The sequence below is a fragment of the Triturus cristatus genome, chromosome 4_2 (assembly GCF_964204655.1).
Source record: "Triturus cristatus chromosome 4_2, aTriCri1.1, whole genome shotgun sequence".
Taxonomy (NCBI): Eukaryota; Metazoa; Chordata; class Amphibia; order Caudata; family Salamandridae; genus Triturus; species Triturus cristatus.
The window spans coordinates 333,971,654-333,984,575 of record NC_140586.1 but is presented as its reverse complement, the minus strand read 5'-3'; the positions used below and the strand labels follow the sequence as shown (position 1 = coordinate 333,984,575).

The window sequence follows — 12,922 nt, the reverse complement described above, 5'->3', positions numbered from 1 at the left end:
AGCATGTGAATCTATGAAAGATCCAATACTGGAGATGTATATGATGCCATGTGACCATAAATGCAACTATTGCCTCCATTTACCTGATGCTGAGCTGGAAGCAGAATGCTCTGAAGCATCCTCCTCACCCTCTATATTCTCCTTGTTCTCCGCATGCTTCTTCAGAGTGCGTGTTTTGGAGGGCAAGATGGGCAGCCGACACTGGTATGGAACCACAGAGGATGAAGCAGTTCTTCCGAGCTCCTCTTCCACCTCTGCAAAATGCAAATGAGTAATTTTTTTATTACGTTTTATTAAACGTTTGCAGTGAGTTCATTTATAGCATACATGCTCCCAAGGAGGCCAGACTGGCAGAGTTCAAGCTGTAAACAATAGCTGCAATTACAGTACACCACTGGCAGGCAATAAATAGGTAACTATATTGAAGGTGGATCAATGTATAATTGTGTGGGCAGTGACACTTTCTCCACTGGGCCATATGGCATCTCCCTATCCGTAGAGGAAGTGTCCGAGTCACCTGTTGTCGGAGATAGGTTTGAAGTAGGTCGTAAAAATCTTTAAGACAGGACATGGGGTGAAGCTCCCAAGCATTGAGTTCAGCTGGTTTCCAACATTAGATCATGCCCTGTAACAAGCGGCCATGCTGGACACTACTTTTTGCATCCAGTGCATAGCCACTCACCTCTCAGTCAGTAGGAGAGCTATTGCAGTAAACCGTTGCGTTCCTTTGTGCAATTCAATAGGTGCACCAAGCAAAGCTATGGGGGGGCGGGAGGATTGCAAAGTGACGCCCACAATTACACTCAAAAGGGCAGACACTTCAGTCCAGTACACAGACAGTTTGGTGCAATAACACAATGTATGCAAAAATTCCAGATTAACCTCACCGCATGTTCTGCATTTCAGTATAGTATTGGTCAAACTTAGCTACGCATTCCGGGGTAATGTAGTGTCAATTTAGGTTTGAGGAAGTAATAATTAACAATGAAAGCATCTAATACTCACAAAGTAGGGCTGTGAACTATGTGGATAAAGATTGGATTTTTGTTAAAATGCTGCAGCTCACAAGTCATCAACTTTTGTTAATTGATTTAATGAGATATACCTCTCGATAAGTGTGGAATTTCGTTGCAAAGAAGAGCAGCCTCTGCATGGAATGGAGGTGAGATTTGGACTCCTTGAAGGGGAACCCCAATGAATAGCAGTACCACTGTATACAATAGGTTGTCTGAGGCTAGCTAATATGAACCAGTCTTCCTTAGTCGCCGATGTGAATGTCTCTGTTCCCTACCTACGAAATAAGACATGACTACACATGCAGCAATGTGAGGCCTAAAGGAAAGACCACAATATAAAAGTAGATGGACCCCTTGAGGATGGAGTCCAAAGTAATTTTAACTTCCTCCCAAAAAGTGCTGATCGATGGGCATTCCATAAACATATGCACATCAGAGGCTGCGGGAAGATTACACTTGTTACAAGCTTTTCCGGGCTGATATTTAGATAGCTTTTGGGGGGATAAGTAAGCTCGATGGAGGGTATACAGGTGATTACGCCTCAACCAAGCCGGCTTAACCAATTTATACAGGAGAGTGAAAGATCTTATCCATATATCCTCACACTGTATCCCCATGGGCCCTCCCCACTGTGTATCAGGTAGAGTAAACTCCCCATCCACCTCCTCCAAGATTGCCCAGTACCAGAAGGCTACCTCTTTCCCCTGTACTTGTCTCTCTACCAGCTGTTCTTCCAGAAGACAACTTCTCCCCAGATGTGACTTATTCCTAATCAGCTCCCGGGACCAACTGACCAACTGTATATATTTAAATCTGGATAGTGTAGGGCCAACCTTCTCATATAACTCCTCCCATCCCACCAAAGCCCACTCCACTAGTAGCTGACCCCACCTTTCTATCCCTGCCCTTCTAATAGGTGTTGCAAGACCGTCCTTAAGGCACGGAGGGAGCCCCGGCGAGTCCCAAATTGGGGCTAGCCGAGAATAGTAAGCCATCCTCAAGAAGTCTACTCCTATTACTTTGGCGCTAATCATATTTGGGGTGGACGATGACATAGCAGGTCAAGCAAAGAGTTTTTTGCTTTATGCAATTCTGCTGGCCAGACGCCAGATCTGCAAATTCTGGGTAGACAAAAATGCACCATCACACGCAGGTTGGCTGGAGTCCTTGTATGAAACTTCAAAGGTGGACATGGCCAGAATGCCCCAGAATCGTAACCTCTCCTTTTGGAATTTGTTGGTCCAGTGGAAATAGTTGGCTCCGTGGAGTCTCCGGGTTTTTTTTTTTTCCCCCCCGGGTCCGATGATTATGTCATTATACTCCAGGTGTCTTGGTGGTTTCCTTAAAAACCTTTCCGATTCTAAGTTGGAGTACTGAGGGGCTGTGAGCTCTCGTTTATTTCTTTTCCCCTTCCTACCACATTACTAACTTGGAGAACGTCTCCCCCCCCCCCCCGGTTGACGTTTGTATGTCGTCTGGGTTTGGGTTGGAATAGTAGCCAGTTTTTTCTATTTTTCTCAGACGACATCAAAGGGGAGTGGCGTCTTTCCTAGAAGTTTGTGGGGCAGGCAAATGAGGACACAAAAAAAAAAAAAAAAATAGATGGACCCCACCACAAAATGCATGTATTTCCTGTGGGGCAGCAGGGTCGCTACCTGAAAGGACGTATCCTGCAAGTTCAAAGACATCATCCAGTCCTCAGGGACCAAGCCCAAAAGACTCTGTCAAGGGTCAATATTCTGAGTTTCTCTTTCTAGAGGAATGTGTTCAGCACACAGAGGTTCAGGATCGGTTGCAGGTTTCAGTTTTTCTATGGGAACAGGAAGTAATGGGAGCAACACCAGAGTCCCCATTTCACTTTGGGCACAATTCGATTGTGCCCTTGGCAAGCAACATAAACACCATCCTAGAGAGGGTAAGTACATAATGTGAGGACACAAGTGCAAAGAGTGAGGGAATGTGTGAAGGAGCATCCTTCAAGGGTAAGATATAACAAACCTGAACGATTTGGAGGACCCATTGGTCTGAAGTTATCAAATGCAAATTAAACGAAGTGATGGATTCAGGGTCCCACTGTACGCTCGTAGTCACTCCAGGAAAAACTAAAGAGATTTCTGTGTCGTACTGGGCGAGGAGGAGGACGGTGATTGTTGCTGCTCTTCCACTTAACACAGCCTTGTCCCTGAAGGTCCATGTTTTATGCGGGTTGCTGGATTGGCTGAGATGGTGGTCAGGTCGCTAAAGTAACCTCAAAACTCCTGATAACGTGGGTGAAATTGCTGGCTGGAGAGGCTAGACCCAAAGAGAGCATCCACTGCTGAATGGATCAAACCTACAGCAGTACAAGCAGCAAACAGACTGTTGCATGTAAATGTTTTCAGTTTGCTGATGTATTGCTTTAGATCACAAGCTCTGCTCAGAATGGAAAGCAGTACTCTTTTCCCAAAAGATCTGGCTTGCAAGCAGCATCAAAATGTTTGGCACAAAGTTTTAAGAACAGTTTGCCTAACTTGTCCTACTTGGAACTACTCTCCACACAACAATGCTTTGTTTAAGTGTTTATGGTAGACCAGGTTTCAGCCCCACATGTCTGAAAACTGAAAATTGCAAAGAAACTCCTTAGTAGCTTGCTTTTAGCAATTGAAAGTGCTCTAGGTACAGAATGGGGTGCATGTTTTGCTTTAGCAAAAAACACTGATATTTTTGAAAATCCATATTGTGATGCTGGACTTGGAAATAGGGTTCCTAAGTGGGGCTTTAAAAAAGCTACAAAGAGTTGCTTAGTCTTTCTAAAAGCTTTTGTTTTGTCAATTAACAAATGAGCGCTCTTTTGAGGTCTAGAGTGTTTAAAGCTCTTTCTGCAATGGTCTGTGGTTGTGGAGAAAACAGATTAGCAAGTGAATGGGTGACAACCATAGGTAGAAAACCAGGGTTTATTGTAAGGATGACTTGAATTGGGTACTCTTAAAAGACTCCTTCACAGTTAGAGTTAGCAGTTTATGGACTCTACGAAAGGAAGAGATTGTAATGAGGAAGGAAACCTTTAAAGAAACTGCAGTGGGCAAGAGTCTAAAGTCTCAATTGGCTGCTCAATAGGTAAGGTAAAACAATATTGAGCACCCATCAGGGGACTGGGGGTGCTCTGTGTTTCTGGGTGGGGAGGAAAGGGTCTGTTTTGAATTGATCTTTTAAGGCCATTCATAGTATTTTGAAAATGTATTTGGGTTGGCTATTTTCATTGAAGCTACTGCATCTTTCAAATGAACCTTTATCAAACTATACACTAAGCCTGCCTTTTTTAGGTGCATCCCTCTTCCATTCGCCTGCATAACAAGCTCTAGTGGTAGGCTTGCTGACTTTTTTTTATACATAGTATACACTGAAAGTTGAACGTACGCAAACTGTAAGACTTCAGGTGCCAAATCACAAGATGCAGTGCAATTGGAATAGGTTTGGCATGTGGGAGTTGACCTTGGTGTTAAACCACTCAGGTGTGTGCAAAGAGAGAATTGATTGTGGGGCTGTATGGACATACCTAGGAGTACTGAGCACCATGGCTGCCTCGCCCAGGTGGATGATATGAGGATGAGCATCATGGACTCCTGCCTCATTTTCCTTACTACATAAAGTATCAGTGAGGGAAAAAGAGTATGCATATATCGAAGGACAATTAATTCATTGTGCACTGCTCCTGTAGTTGTGTGCACTGGTGGTGAAGCCGAGGCATTGTGTGTTGCTGCATGCTGCAAACAGGTCAACTGTTGCGATCCCCCAACAGTCCAAGTAGAGGTAAATTATCCGAATGTTGATTTCCCACTCATTTGTTGATCGTTCTTTCGGAGCAGGTCTCCCAAGTCTTTGTTCTCTCCAAGGATGTATTCTGCCTAGAGAGAGAGAAGATGACCACAGGCCCAGTGCTAGCTTGTCAGAGCCAACTTGGACAATTGAAATGAACCCGCGCCCCCTTAATTTTGAGTGAAATACATTGTGGTCATGTTGTCAGTTTGAAAGAGCACTCTTGTGAATCAGTCTGCAAACTACCCTGAACACTAACTGAACTGCAATTAATTATAGGAGAAATATGTGCAACCTTTAGTGCAGAGAAGACTCTTGGTAAACATTCAGGTGACCCTAATGTGCACCCTATCCCACCACTTGGTCAAGATGTCTGTGGCGAAGGTCACTAGCAGCTGAAGGCCTAGAAACAACATGATCAATAAGTTACTGTTGTTCCACCACTAAAGTTTGTGCTAAGCTCTGGGCACCAGTGCATTAGATTTTCTAAATGCCCAGTCGCTTGTGAGCATTTTTTGGCCAGATATTCTTGCAATGGGAGCCTGTGCAAATGAGCATTTGGGACTATGGCAATAAAAAACAGTCCCATTATTATTAATTTCATGATTGCCCTCACTGTCAGATGATGCACTGTGTTGTCCAGGGGAAGCAGCCTTTGAAATGCCAGCACTCTCGCTTTAAGAGTAGACCTTGCATGTTACCATATTAGATATATATGTCAACAAGCATTGGCATAGCCAATAGGTCTCGCCTTTGGGACCTTATAAGTGTTTAGCTATGCAACAGTTGCATAACTAAATACTTATAAGGTCCCAAAAGCGAGACCTATTGGCTATGCCAAGCAGCCGTGCAGCCGCGAAAGTGATCGCGATCAAACATCAAAGCGGCCGCGAAAGTGAAAGTAATCGCGGACTAGCGTGGCGCGCGCACGCCCGCGCACATGCACTGTAGCTCTGGGCTGGCCTGATAGCACTTTTTGGAGCCCTCTCAATAAGTCTCGCCAGACCAGCGCATGAGCTGGGTCAGGCGAGACCTAAAAAAGGTTGTGTTTGTTGGGGAGACAGGTGGGATTTTTTTGGCAGTGACTGCACAACCTAATCTGCTATACCGCTTGCTGAATGTGAGCGAGGCACTGCGGACTGCTGTTGTGCTTTTCCAGGCATTTGTACACATATTGAAAAACATTAAGTGAATTGGGTCAAAGATACATTTGGTAAACACTCTTGGGAAGTTGTGATCCCCAAAGGGTAGTATTTTGAACTGGTTATGTTTGCCACTTACCACTAACCTGATGTGCTGTGCCTGGTGGAAGGGGAAGTGGAAGTAGGTGTGGTTGAAATTGAAGTCACACATGTAGTCCCCAATGCAAAGCAGTGGAATGCTTTCCTTGAGGCATTTTGAGGTGCTAGGAGATGATTCACGGGTTAAGCAGCTGGATGTTGAGTATTGTCCTCAACATCTGGTGTTTTTTTGGAGATCAGTGAGTAGATGATTTTTACACAATGTCGTGGAACAGGCTAAATGAATCCCTTTTACAGCAATGCCTGCACTTCCTCTTGAAACAGGCTTTGGTTGGTCCCGGTGTATCACGTGCCATGTGTCGGAATATTGGGTAGCGTGGTATGGAACTCCAGGAAAAAGCCTTGGGCGATGATGTAGAAAACCCACTTGCATGAGGTTGCCTCTTTCCACTGTGTAAGCTATAGCACTATTCATCCACTGACACGTGTTGTGTGATCCAGGAGGAATCTAGAGATGTTCACTATTTTGGATCTGTGGAGCTCCTGCCCCTTCAATGGTATACATCTCTGGAGTAATTCTTGCTGCTTTGACCATCAGAACTGCAACCACTGATACTGTAGTCTTTGTTCAATGGCTGCTGCTTTGGCAAATGCTTGTGTTTACTGAGGTGAATCCATGTTGTTGGGGCTGGTACTGTGGCACCTCTTTAGCCTTTGCTGTTTCACTATCTTTTTTGCATCTACCTCAGATGTGTTTAGCATTAAAGTGGAAGCATGTCTGTGAAGGACGACACTTCTGTTTGTCTCACAAAATGTAGTGTCAGCAGCATCTAGGGCACATTTCGTGTTTTCATTTAAAAAACAATTCCTTCCTGAACAACTTCTTTGGCTCTTGCCAGAGCCTGCTGGAAGGTGTTTCATAAGCTCCTCCAACTCCTCTCATTGTGGTCAATAATATCTGGAGAGCAAACAAGGAAGATCAGTTGTACACCACTGGGAGGCAGATCCCAATGCCACCTGTTTTCCTGTGTCATAGATCTTTTTGAGCTTATCTGGCGGAGTTGTGCTACCTGCAGCCTGGTTGAATGCCTTATGTTCTGTGTACATGCCTTCTTATGCTCTGTGTTGTAGGTCTGCCTTTTAATTTTGCACTGAAGGCACAGTAGCACATGTTTTCATTGGGTCTTTAAAGTTTTCAGTAGAACACTAGCATATGTTTGAGAAGAGGTAAGTAATGCATTAACTACATTTTTGAGCGGGTCTCAATGAGGAAATTATCTTCTGTATGCAACATAACCTTGCGGTGCTCTGTCGCTTCTGGAAAGATGGCATAATATGCCTTTGTATCGTAGGGTGTAGGGGTCTGGAGGATCATCCCCCGGATCAGCAGGCATGGGGTTTGGGTGATCTAACAGGGCCTCTTGATGTGAAACAGACTGTGCAGAAGACAATGAATGTGCTAGTGGTGTTGTGTTGGTTCCCTTGGGTTTTCTTTGGAATTTGCAAAGATCTAAATTCCTCAGAAATAGCTTCACGAAAAGTGAGAAGTCCTTTATTAGGCATTGGGATGACGCATAAGGACATACCAAGATCTGGCCGGAGACAGGGTTGGTATAAGTCATCCTCTGCCGTGTATCTGGACGATCCTCTATGTTGCCAGTAGGAAGGTGCTCTATTGGTGCCCGGCTTGATGCCAGCTTTGTGAGAGCCTTTGGAGTTCATTTCAGATCTGAGAAAAACGGAGCAGACTTTTGGCACTGAAGCTAGCATCTCTGTGCCGAGGCTGTGAATCTCTGCCTTGAGACTTCCGTCTCTTTTGCCTCTGGTGGTGAATGCCTGTTGATAAGCCTCAGGGAACAATTGGCTAAGCAGTCTGGCAAGGTTTATTTTGGGTTTGTTCGGAGCTTTAAGCATGGCTGTCATAGGTACATTCCTTGCCCTGTAGCAGACAATCAGATCGAGGTCAAACACCAGAAGGATTATCATCTGCATTTGATTTTCGTGTCTCCTTGACATCTTTGTCCTGGGTGTTCGTTTCACTGATTACCTTGGACAGAGTCCTTAGAGGACATCTATTCAGGACTCAACTCCCCATAGGTTCCTGGAGTACCAGTGGCTCCACCTGTTTTACTGTCTGAGTAAGTACCCTAGACTTTCTAGACCCCCTATTTGAACAGTGGTGCTGGAGAGCTTCAGCGCTGCATCCTGTAAGGTGCTCACTGTCTACCTTTTCTGTGCCGGTTTTCTTTTACCAAAAACTATGCAAACCTAATAGACAGAATTGTCCTGAGCCCTCGGTAAACAGAGGTTGCAGACCGGATGCTGGTTTGAGCCAGAAATTTGCTGTAGCAATTTGGACAACATTTAAAAGGTGTTTTCTCCATAATCTCTCCCACACAATTCAATCTCTTAGACTGCTTGTTCTGTTTGAAATCCAAAGCAAACTGTGGTCGTAGGCATCCTGCTAATGCAGTCTTGGTAAACATAATGAGCTCACATGGGAGTATTGCTATGTCAAAGATATATTTTTGTGTGTTCTTGCTCGATTTTGTCAGAGCACTCAAAAATACATCAGAAGCAGAAGTATAAAGGAAAACGCTACTTACCAGTATGCATCTGTTCTTGGCATGTAGAGCTGCAGAGATTCATTCTACTGCATAGATCGATCGCCATCTGGTGTTGGGCTTGGATGCTTGCACCTTGTTGTCTTGGAAGAAGTCTTTTGTAGTCACAAGATAGGTAACGCCTCCCTTGGGTGATAGTGCACATGGGCATCGACTCCATCTTCAGATTGTTTTTCGCCATGAAGGGAAATGATGGAGTTAGTGAGAAACAGAAGAGATGTCCATGTGAATGTATCTAATTAAGATAATACTGGAACAGGTACAGGTTCCGGGGAGGCGGGTGGGCCTGTGAATCTCTGCAGCTCTACATGCCAAGAATAGATGCATACTGGTAAGTAGCATTTTCCGTTCGAGGCATATGAGCTGCAGAATTCATACTACTGCATAGACTGTACAGCAGTGTCTCCTCTAGCGATGGCCACCTGTATCCGTTGCAGTGGATTGAAAAAGTGTCTTAAGAACAGCTTGGCCTACAGAAGCCCGTTACCTTGCCTGCACGTCAACACAATAGTGTTTGGTGAAGGTGTGTGTTGTAGACCATGTTGCTGCCTTACAGATGTCATCTAAGGGAATGTTCGCTAAGAATGCCATGGAAGTCCCTAGTTTGCGTGTTGAGTGCGCTCTAGGGGGGAATTGTGAATGTGCGTTTAGCCTTTTGGCAGCATATCTGAATGCATTTGACTATCCACCTATCAATACCAGCTTTGGAAATGGGTGTCCTTTATGAGGTGGTGAGAAAGCTACGAATAATTGTTTTTTCTTTCTAAAGGGCTTAGTTCTGTCAATATAATAAAGTAGAGCTCTTTTGACGTCAAGTGTGTGAAGAGCTCTCTCTGCTACAGAGACCCGGTTTTGAAAAACACTGGTAACTATGGATTGGTTAAGATGAAAAGCAGAGATTACTTTGGGAAGGAATTTTGGATTTGTCCCAAGAACCTCCTTGTTACAATGTATATGTAAGAATGGTTCTTGTAGGGCTAAAGCCTGGATCTCACTTACTATCCTGAGAGAGGTGATTGCAACTAGGAAAGCTACTTTCCATGTAAGGAACTGCAGTTCATATTTGTGTAGAGGTTCAAATGGGGGACCCATGAGCCTGGTAAGGACAATGTTTAGATTCCACACCGGAGAGGGTGGCGGTCTGGGAGGAATTATTCTTTTAAGGCCTCCCATAAAAGCTTTGATTGCAGGTACTCTAAACAGTGACAGGTGTTGTCTATTTTGTAAGTAAGCAGCAAGAGCAGCTAGATGTAATCTTATGAATGAATATGCCAGATTACATCTGTGTAAATGCAGCAAATAGCAAATGATGTTCTGGACTGAAGCATTCAGTGGATTGGTTTTATTATTATTGCAGTAAATGACAAATCTTTTCCATTTCACTGCATAACAGGCTCTAGTAGTAAGGTGCCTGGCTTCATTGATGATGATCATACAGTCTGGTGGAAGGTTAAGGTAACCCAACTCTAGGACTTCAGGAGCCAGATCGCCAGATTCAGCTGACCTGGATCGGGGTGTCTTATCCCTCCATGGTTCTGCGTTAGTAGTTTTGGGGAGACGCGCAGTTTTTGGTGTGGAATTAATGAGAGGTCGAGGAGTGTTGTGAACCATGGTTGCCATGCCCATGTGGGAGCAACTAGGATCTTGAGAGACTGTTGCCTGAGCGTGCGTATTACTAGGGGAATGATTGGGAGTGGCGGAAAAGGGTACGCAAATCTGCCTGACCAGTTCATCCATATCGCATTGCCCTTGGACGACGGGTGTGAAAACCTGGCGGCGAAGGTTGGGCATTTTGCGTTTTCCTGTGTGGTGAACAGATCTATGTCTGGGTGGCCCCACATTTGGAAAAATGGTTGAAGAACCTGTGGATGAAGTTCCCATTCGTGAATCTGCTGTGTCTGACAACTGAGCAGATCCGCAATCTGATTATGTACTCCTGGAAGATGTTCTGCTAGGAGATATATGTTTTGCGGAATGGCCCATCTCCATATGTTTTTCGCTAGTTGAGAAAGCTGCAAAGAGTATGTTCCTCCTTGTTTCTGTACGTAACACATTGCTGTCATGTTGTCCGTCCGGACTAGGACAGTTTTGTTGAGGAGATGTGGTTGGAATGATTTTAGCGCTAGAAATATTGCTAGTAATTCTAGGTAATTGATGTGGAGCACTTTGTTGAGTGGTCCACCTGCCCTGGAGTGTATGCTTTAGGAGATGGGCCCCCCAACCGGTGAGGGATGCGTCCGATGTTAGCACTATCTGTGGGACTGGCTCTAGGAACGGCTGCCCTTTGAAAAGGTTTTGTGTGTTTCACCACTGCAGAGAGCGATGCGTGCGGCTGTCCACCAACACCAGATCTGTAAGTTGACCTTGAGCCTGGTTCCACTGACGTGCTAAGCATTCTTGTAAAGGGCGAATCTGAAGCCTTGCATGATGGACAATGAAAATGCAAGAGGCCATCCTCCCTATTATCTGCATAAACACTCGAGCTGGGAATGTTGGGGTTGAAATCTTGTGACGAGGGTTTGTATACTGGCTATCCTGGCTGGATTGGGGTATGCCAGAGCTTTGGAAGTGTTTATTGTTTATTGTGGCTCCTAGATACGGATGTAGATAGGAGGGCTGTAGGTGGGACTTGGTGTGGTTTATTATGAACCCCAAACTGTGTAGCAGCTGAATTGTTTGGTAGGTGTGCTGTACACACTGACTGTGTGACTTGGTTTTTATCAGCTAGTCGTCCAGGTACGGAAACACGTGAATGTGTTTTCTTCGTAAGTGCGCAGCTACTACCGCCAGACACTTTGTGAAGACCCTGGGTGCTGTTACTCCAAATGGGAGGACCTTGAACTGATAGTGTTGGCCGTCCACTGTGAACCTTAGATATTTCCTGTAAGCAGGGTGTATGGGAATATGGAAGTAGGCGTCCTTGAGATCTAGTGTGGCAAGGAAGTCGCCTTGTTGAAGCAGTGGAAGGACTTGTTGAAGAGTGATCATGTGAAAGTGATCTGACTGAATGTAGAAATTGAGGGGTCTGAGGTCCAGTATTGGTCTGAGAGTACCGTCCTTTTTGGGGATTAGAAAGTACAGTGAGTAAACCCCTGTCCCCTGATTCTGTAGGGGAACTGGTTCTACTGCGTGCTTTTGAAGCATGGCGAGAACCTCCTGTTTGAGAAGCGTTAGATGTTCCATGGACATGGGACGCAGTCTGGGCGGTATGTTGGGGGGAGTAGCAATAAGTTCCAGGCAGTAATCATACTGGATAATTTGTCTTACCCACCTGTCTGTGGTGATGGAATTCCACACAGGTAGGAACTGCGATAGTCTTCCCCCGACTGGAGTGGAATGGTAGGGGGGAAGTTGTGGGAAGTCACTGTTTTGTGGTGGGGGAGTTGCGGTTATTAGAACCACGCCCTCTCCCTCTGTTATTGCCTCTGTAATTCTCTCTAAAGTAACCTCTGTTAGGAGAGGTCTGGGTGAGGCTTTTATAAGTGGAAGAGTTGGTGTCTGTGCCAATGGTTTTGGAGACGCCCCTATAAAAGGAGCACCGAAAGGAACCTCTACCAATTTTTGCTTGTAGAGCCCCCATGGATTTGGCTCTCTGTGTCCTTTTTCATCTTTTCTAAAGATGTGTCCACAGTGGGCCCAAACAAGTTCTCCTGATCTAAGGGTTGATTGAGGATGGTAGACTGCACCTCTTGTTTAAACCCAGATATGCGCAGCCAATCATGTCGACGTAATAACACACTTGTATTTATTGTGCGGGATGCTGTATCTGCTGCATCAAGGGCACATTTCATTGAGGTATTTGTAATTAACTTTCCCTCTTGTATAAGATCATTTGCTTTGGTCTTATGCTCGTCTGGAAGGTGTTGAATGAGCTTTTTAAGCTCATCATAGTGAGCCCTGTCGTACCTTGCTAGTAAGGTTTATGAATTGGCAATGTGCCAAAAGTTTGCTGCCCGAGACAACTCTTTTCCCTAATGCGTCTAGTAACTTAGATTCTTTGTCTGGCGTAGGGGCCTCACCTGTAGTTTGGGAACTTGCCCGTTTGCGGGCATTTGCTACTACCAATGAATCCAGAGGGAGTTGACCTTTAATAGAAGCTGGATCGCTTGGAGCTGGCTTTTCTTTTTCCTCAGTTCTAGGATTAAGAGCCCTAGCCCTAACAGAGTTTTTAAAAACCTCAGGGGTATGTTTAATCATTCCTTTGAGCATAGGGAGAGTGTTTGTTTGTTGTCTTTTGAGGCCGAGC

At 45.0% G+C, this 12,922-nt stretch overlaps 1 protein-coding gene across 3 annotated transcripts in view; it reads right to left on the bottom strand.

Annotated features, from left to right (window-relative positions):
• Positions 1–12,922, bottom strand: part of ABL2 (ABL proto-oncogene 2, non-receptor tyrosine kinase) — a 380,773-nt gene that overhangs the window by 44,446 nt on the left and 323,405 nt on the right. For 2 of the 3 annotated variants that reach the window (XM_085601714.1, XM_085601715.1), the window contains exon 10: positions 84–254. The exons of the other annotated variant lie outside the window; for it this stretch is intronic. In XM_085601714.1, the coding sequence (XP_085457840.1) occupies positions 84–254 (171 nt within the window). The remainder of the gene's footprint in view (positions 1–83; positions 255–12,922) is intronic. 3 annotated transcript variants of the gene reach the window in all.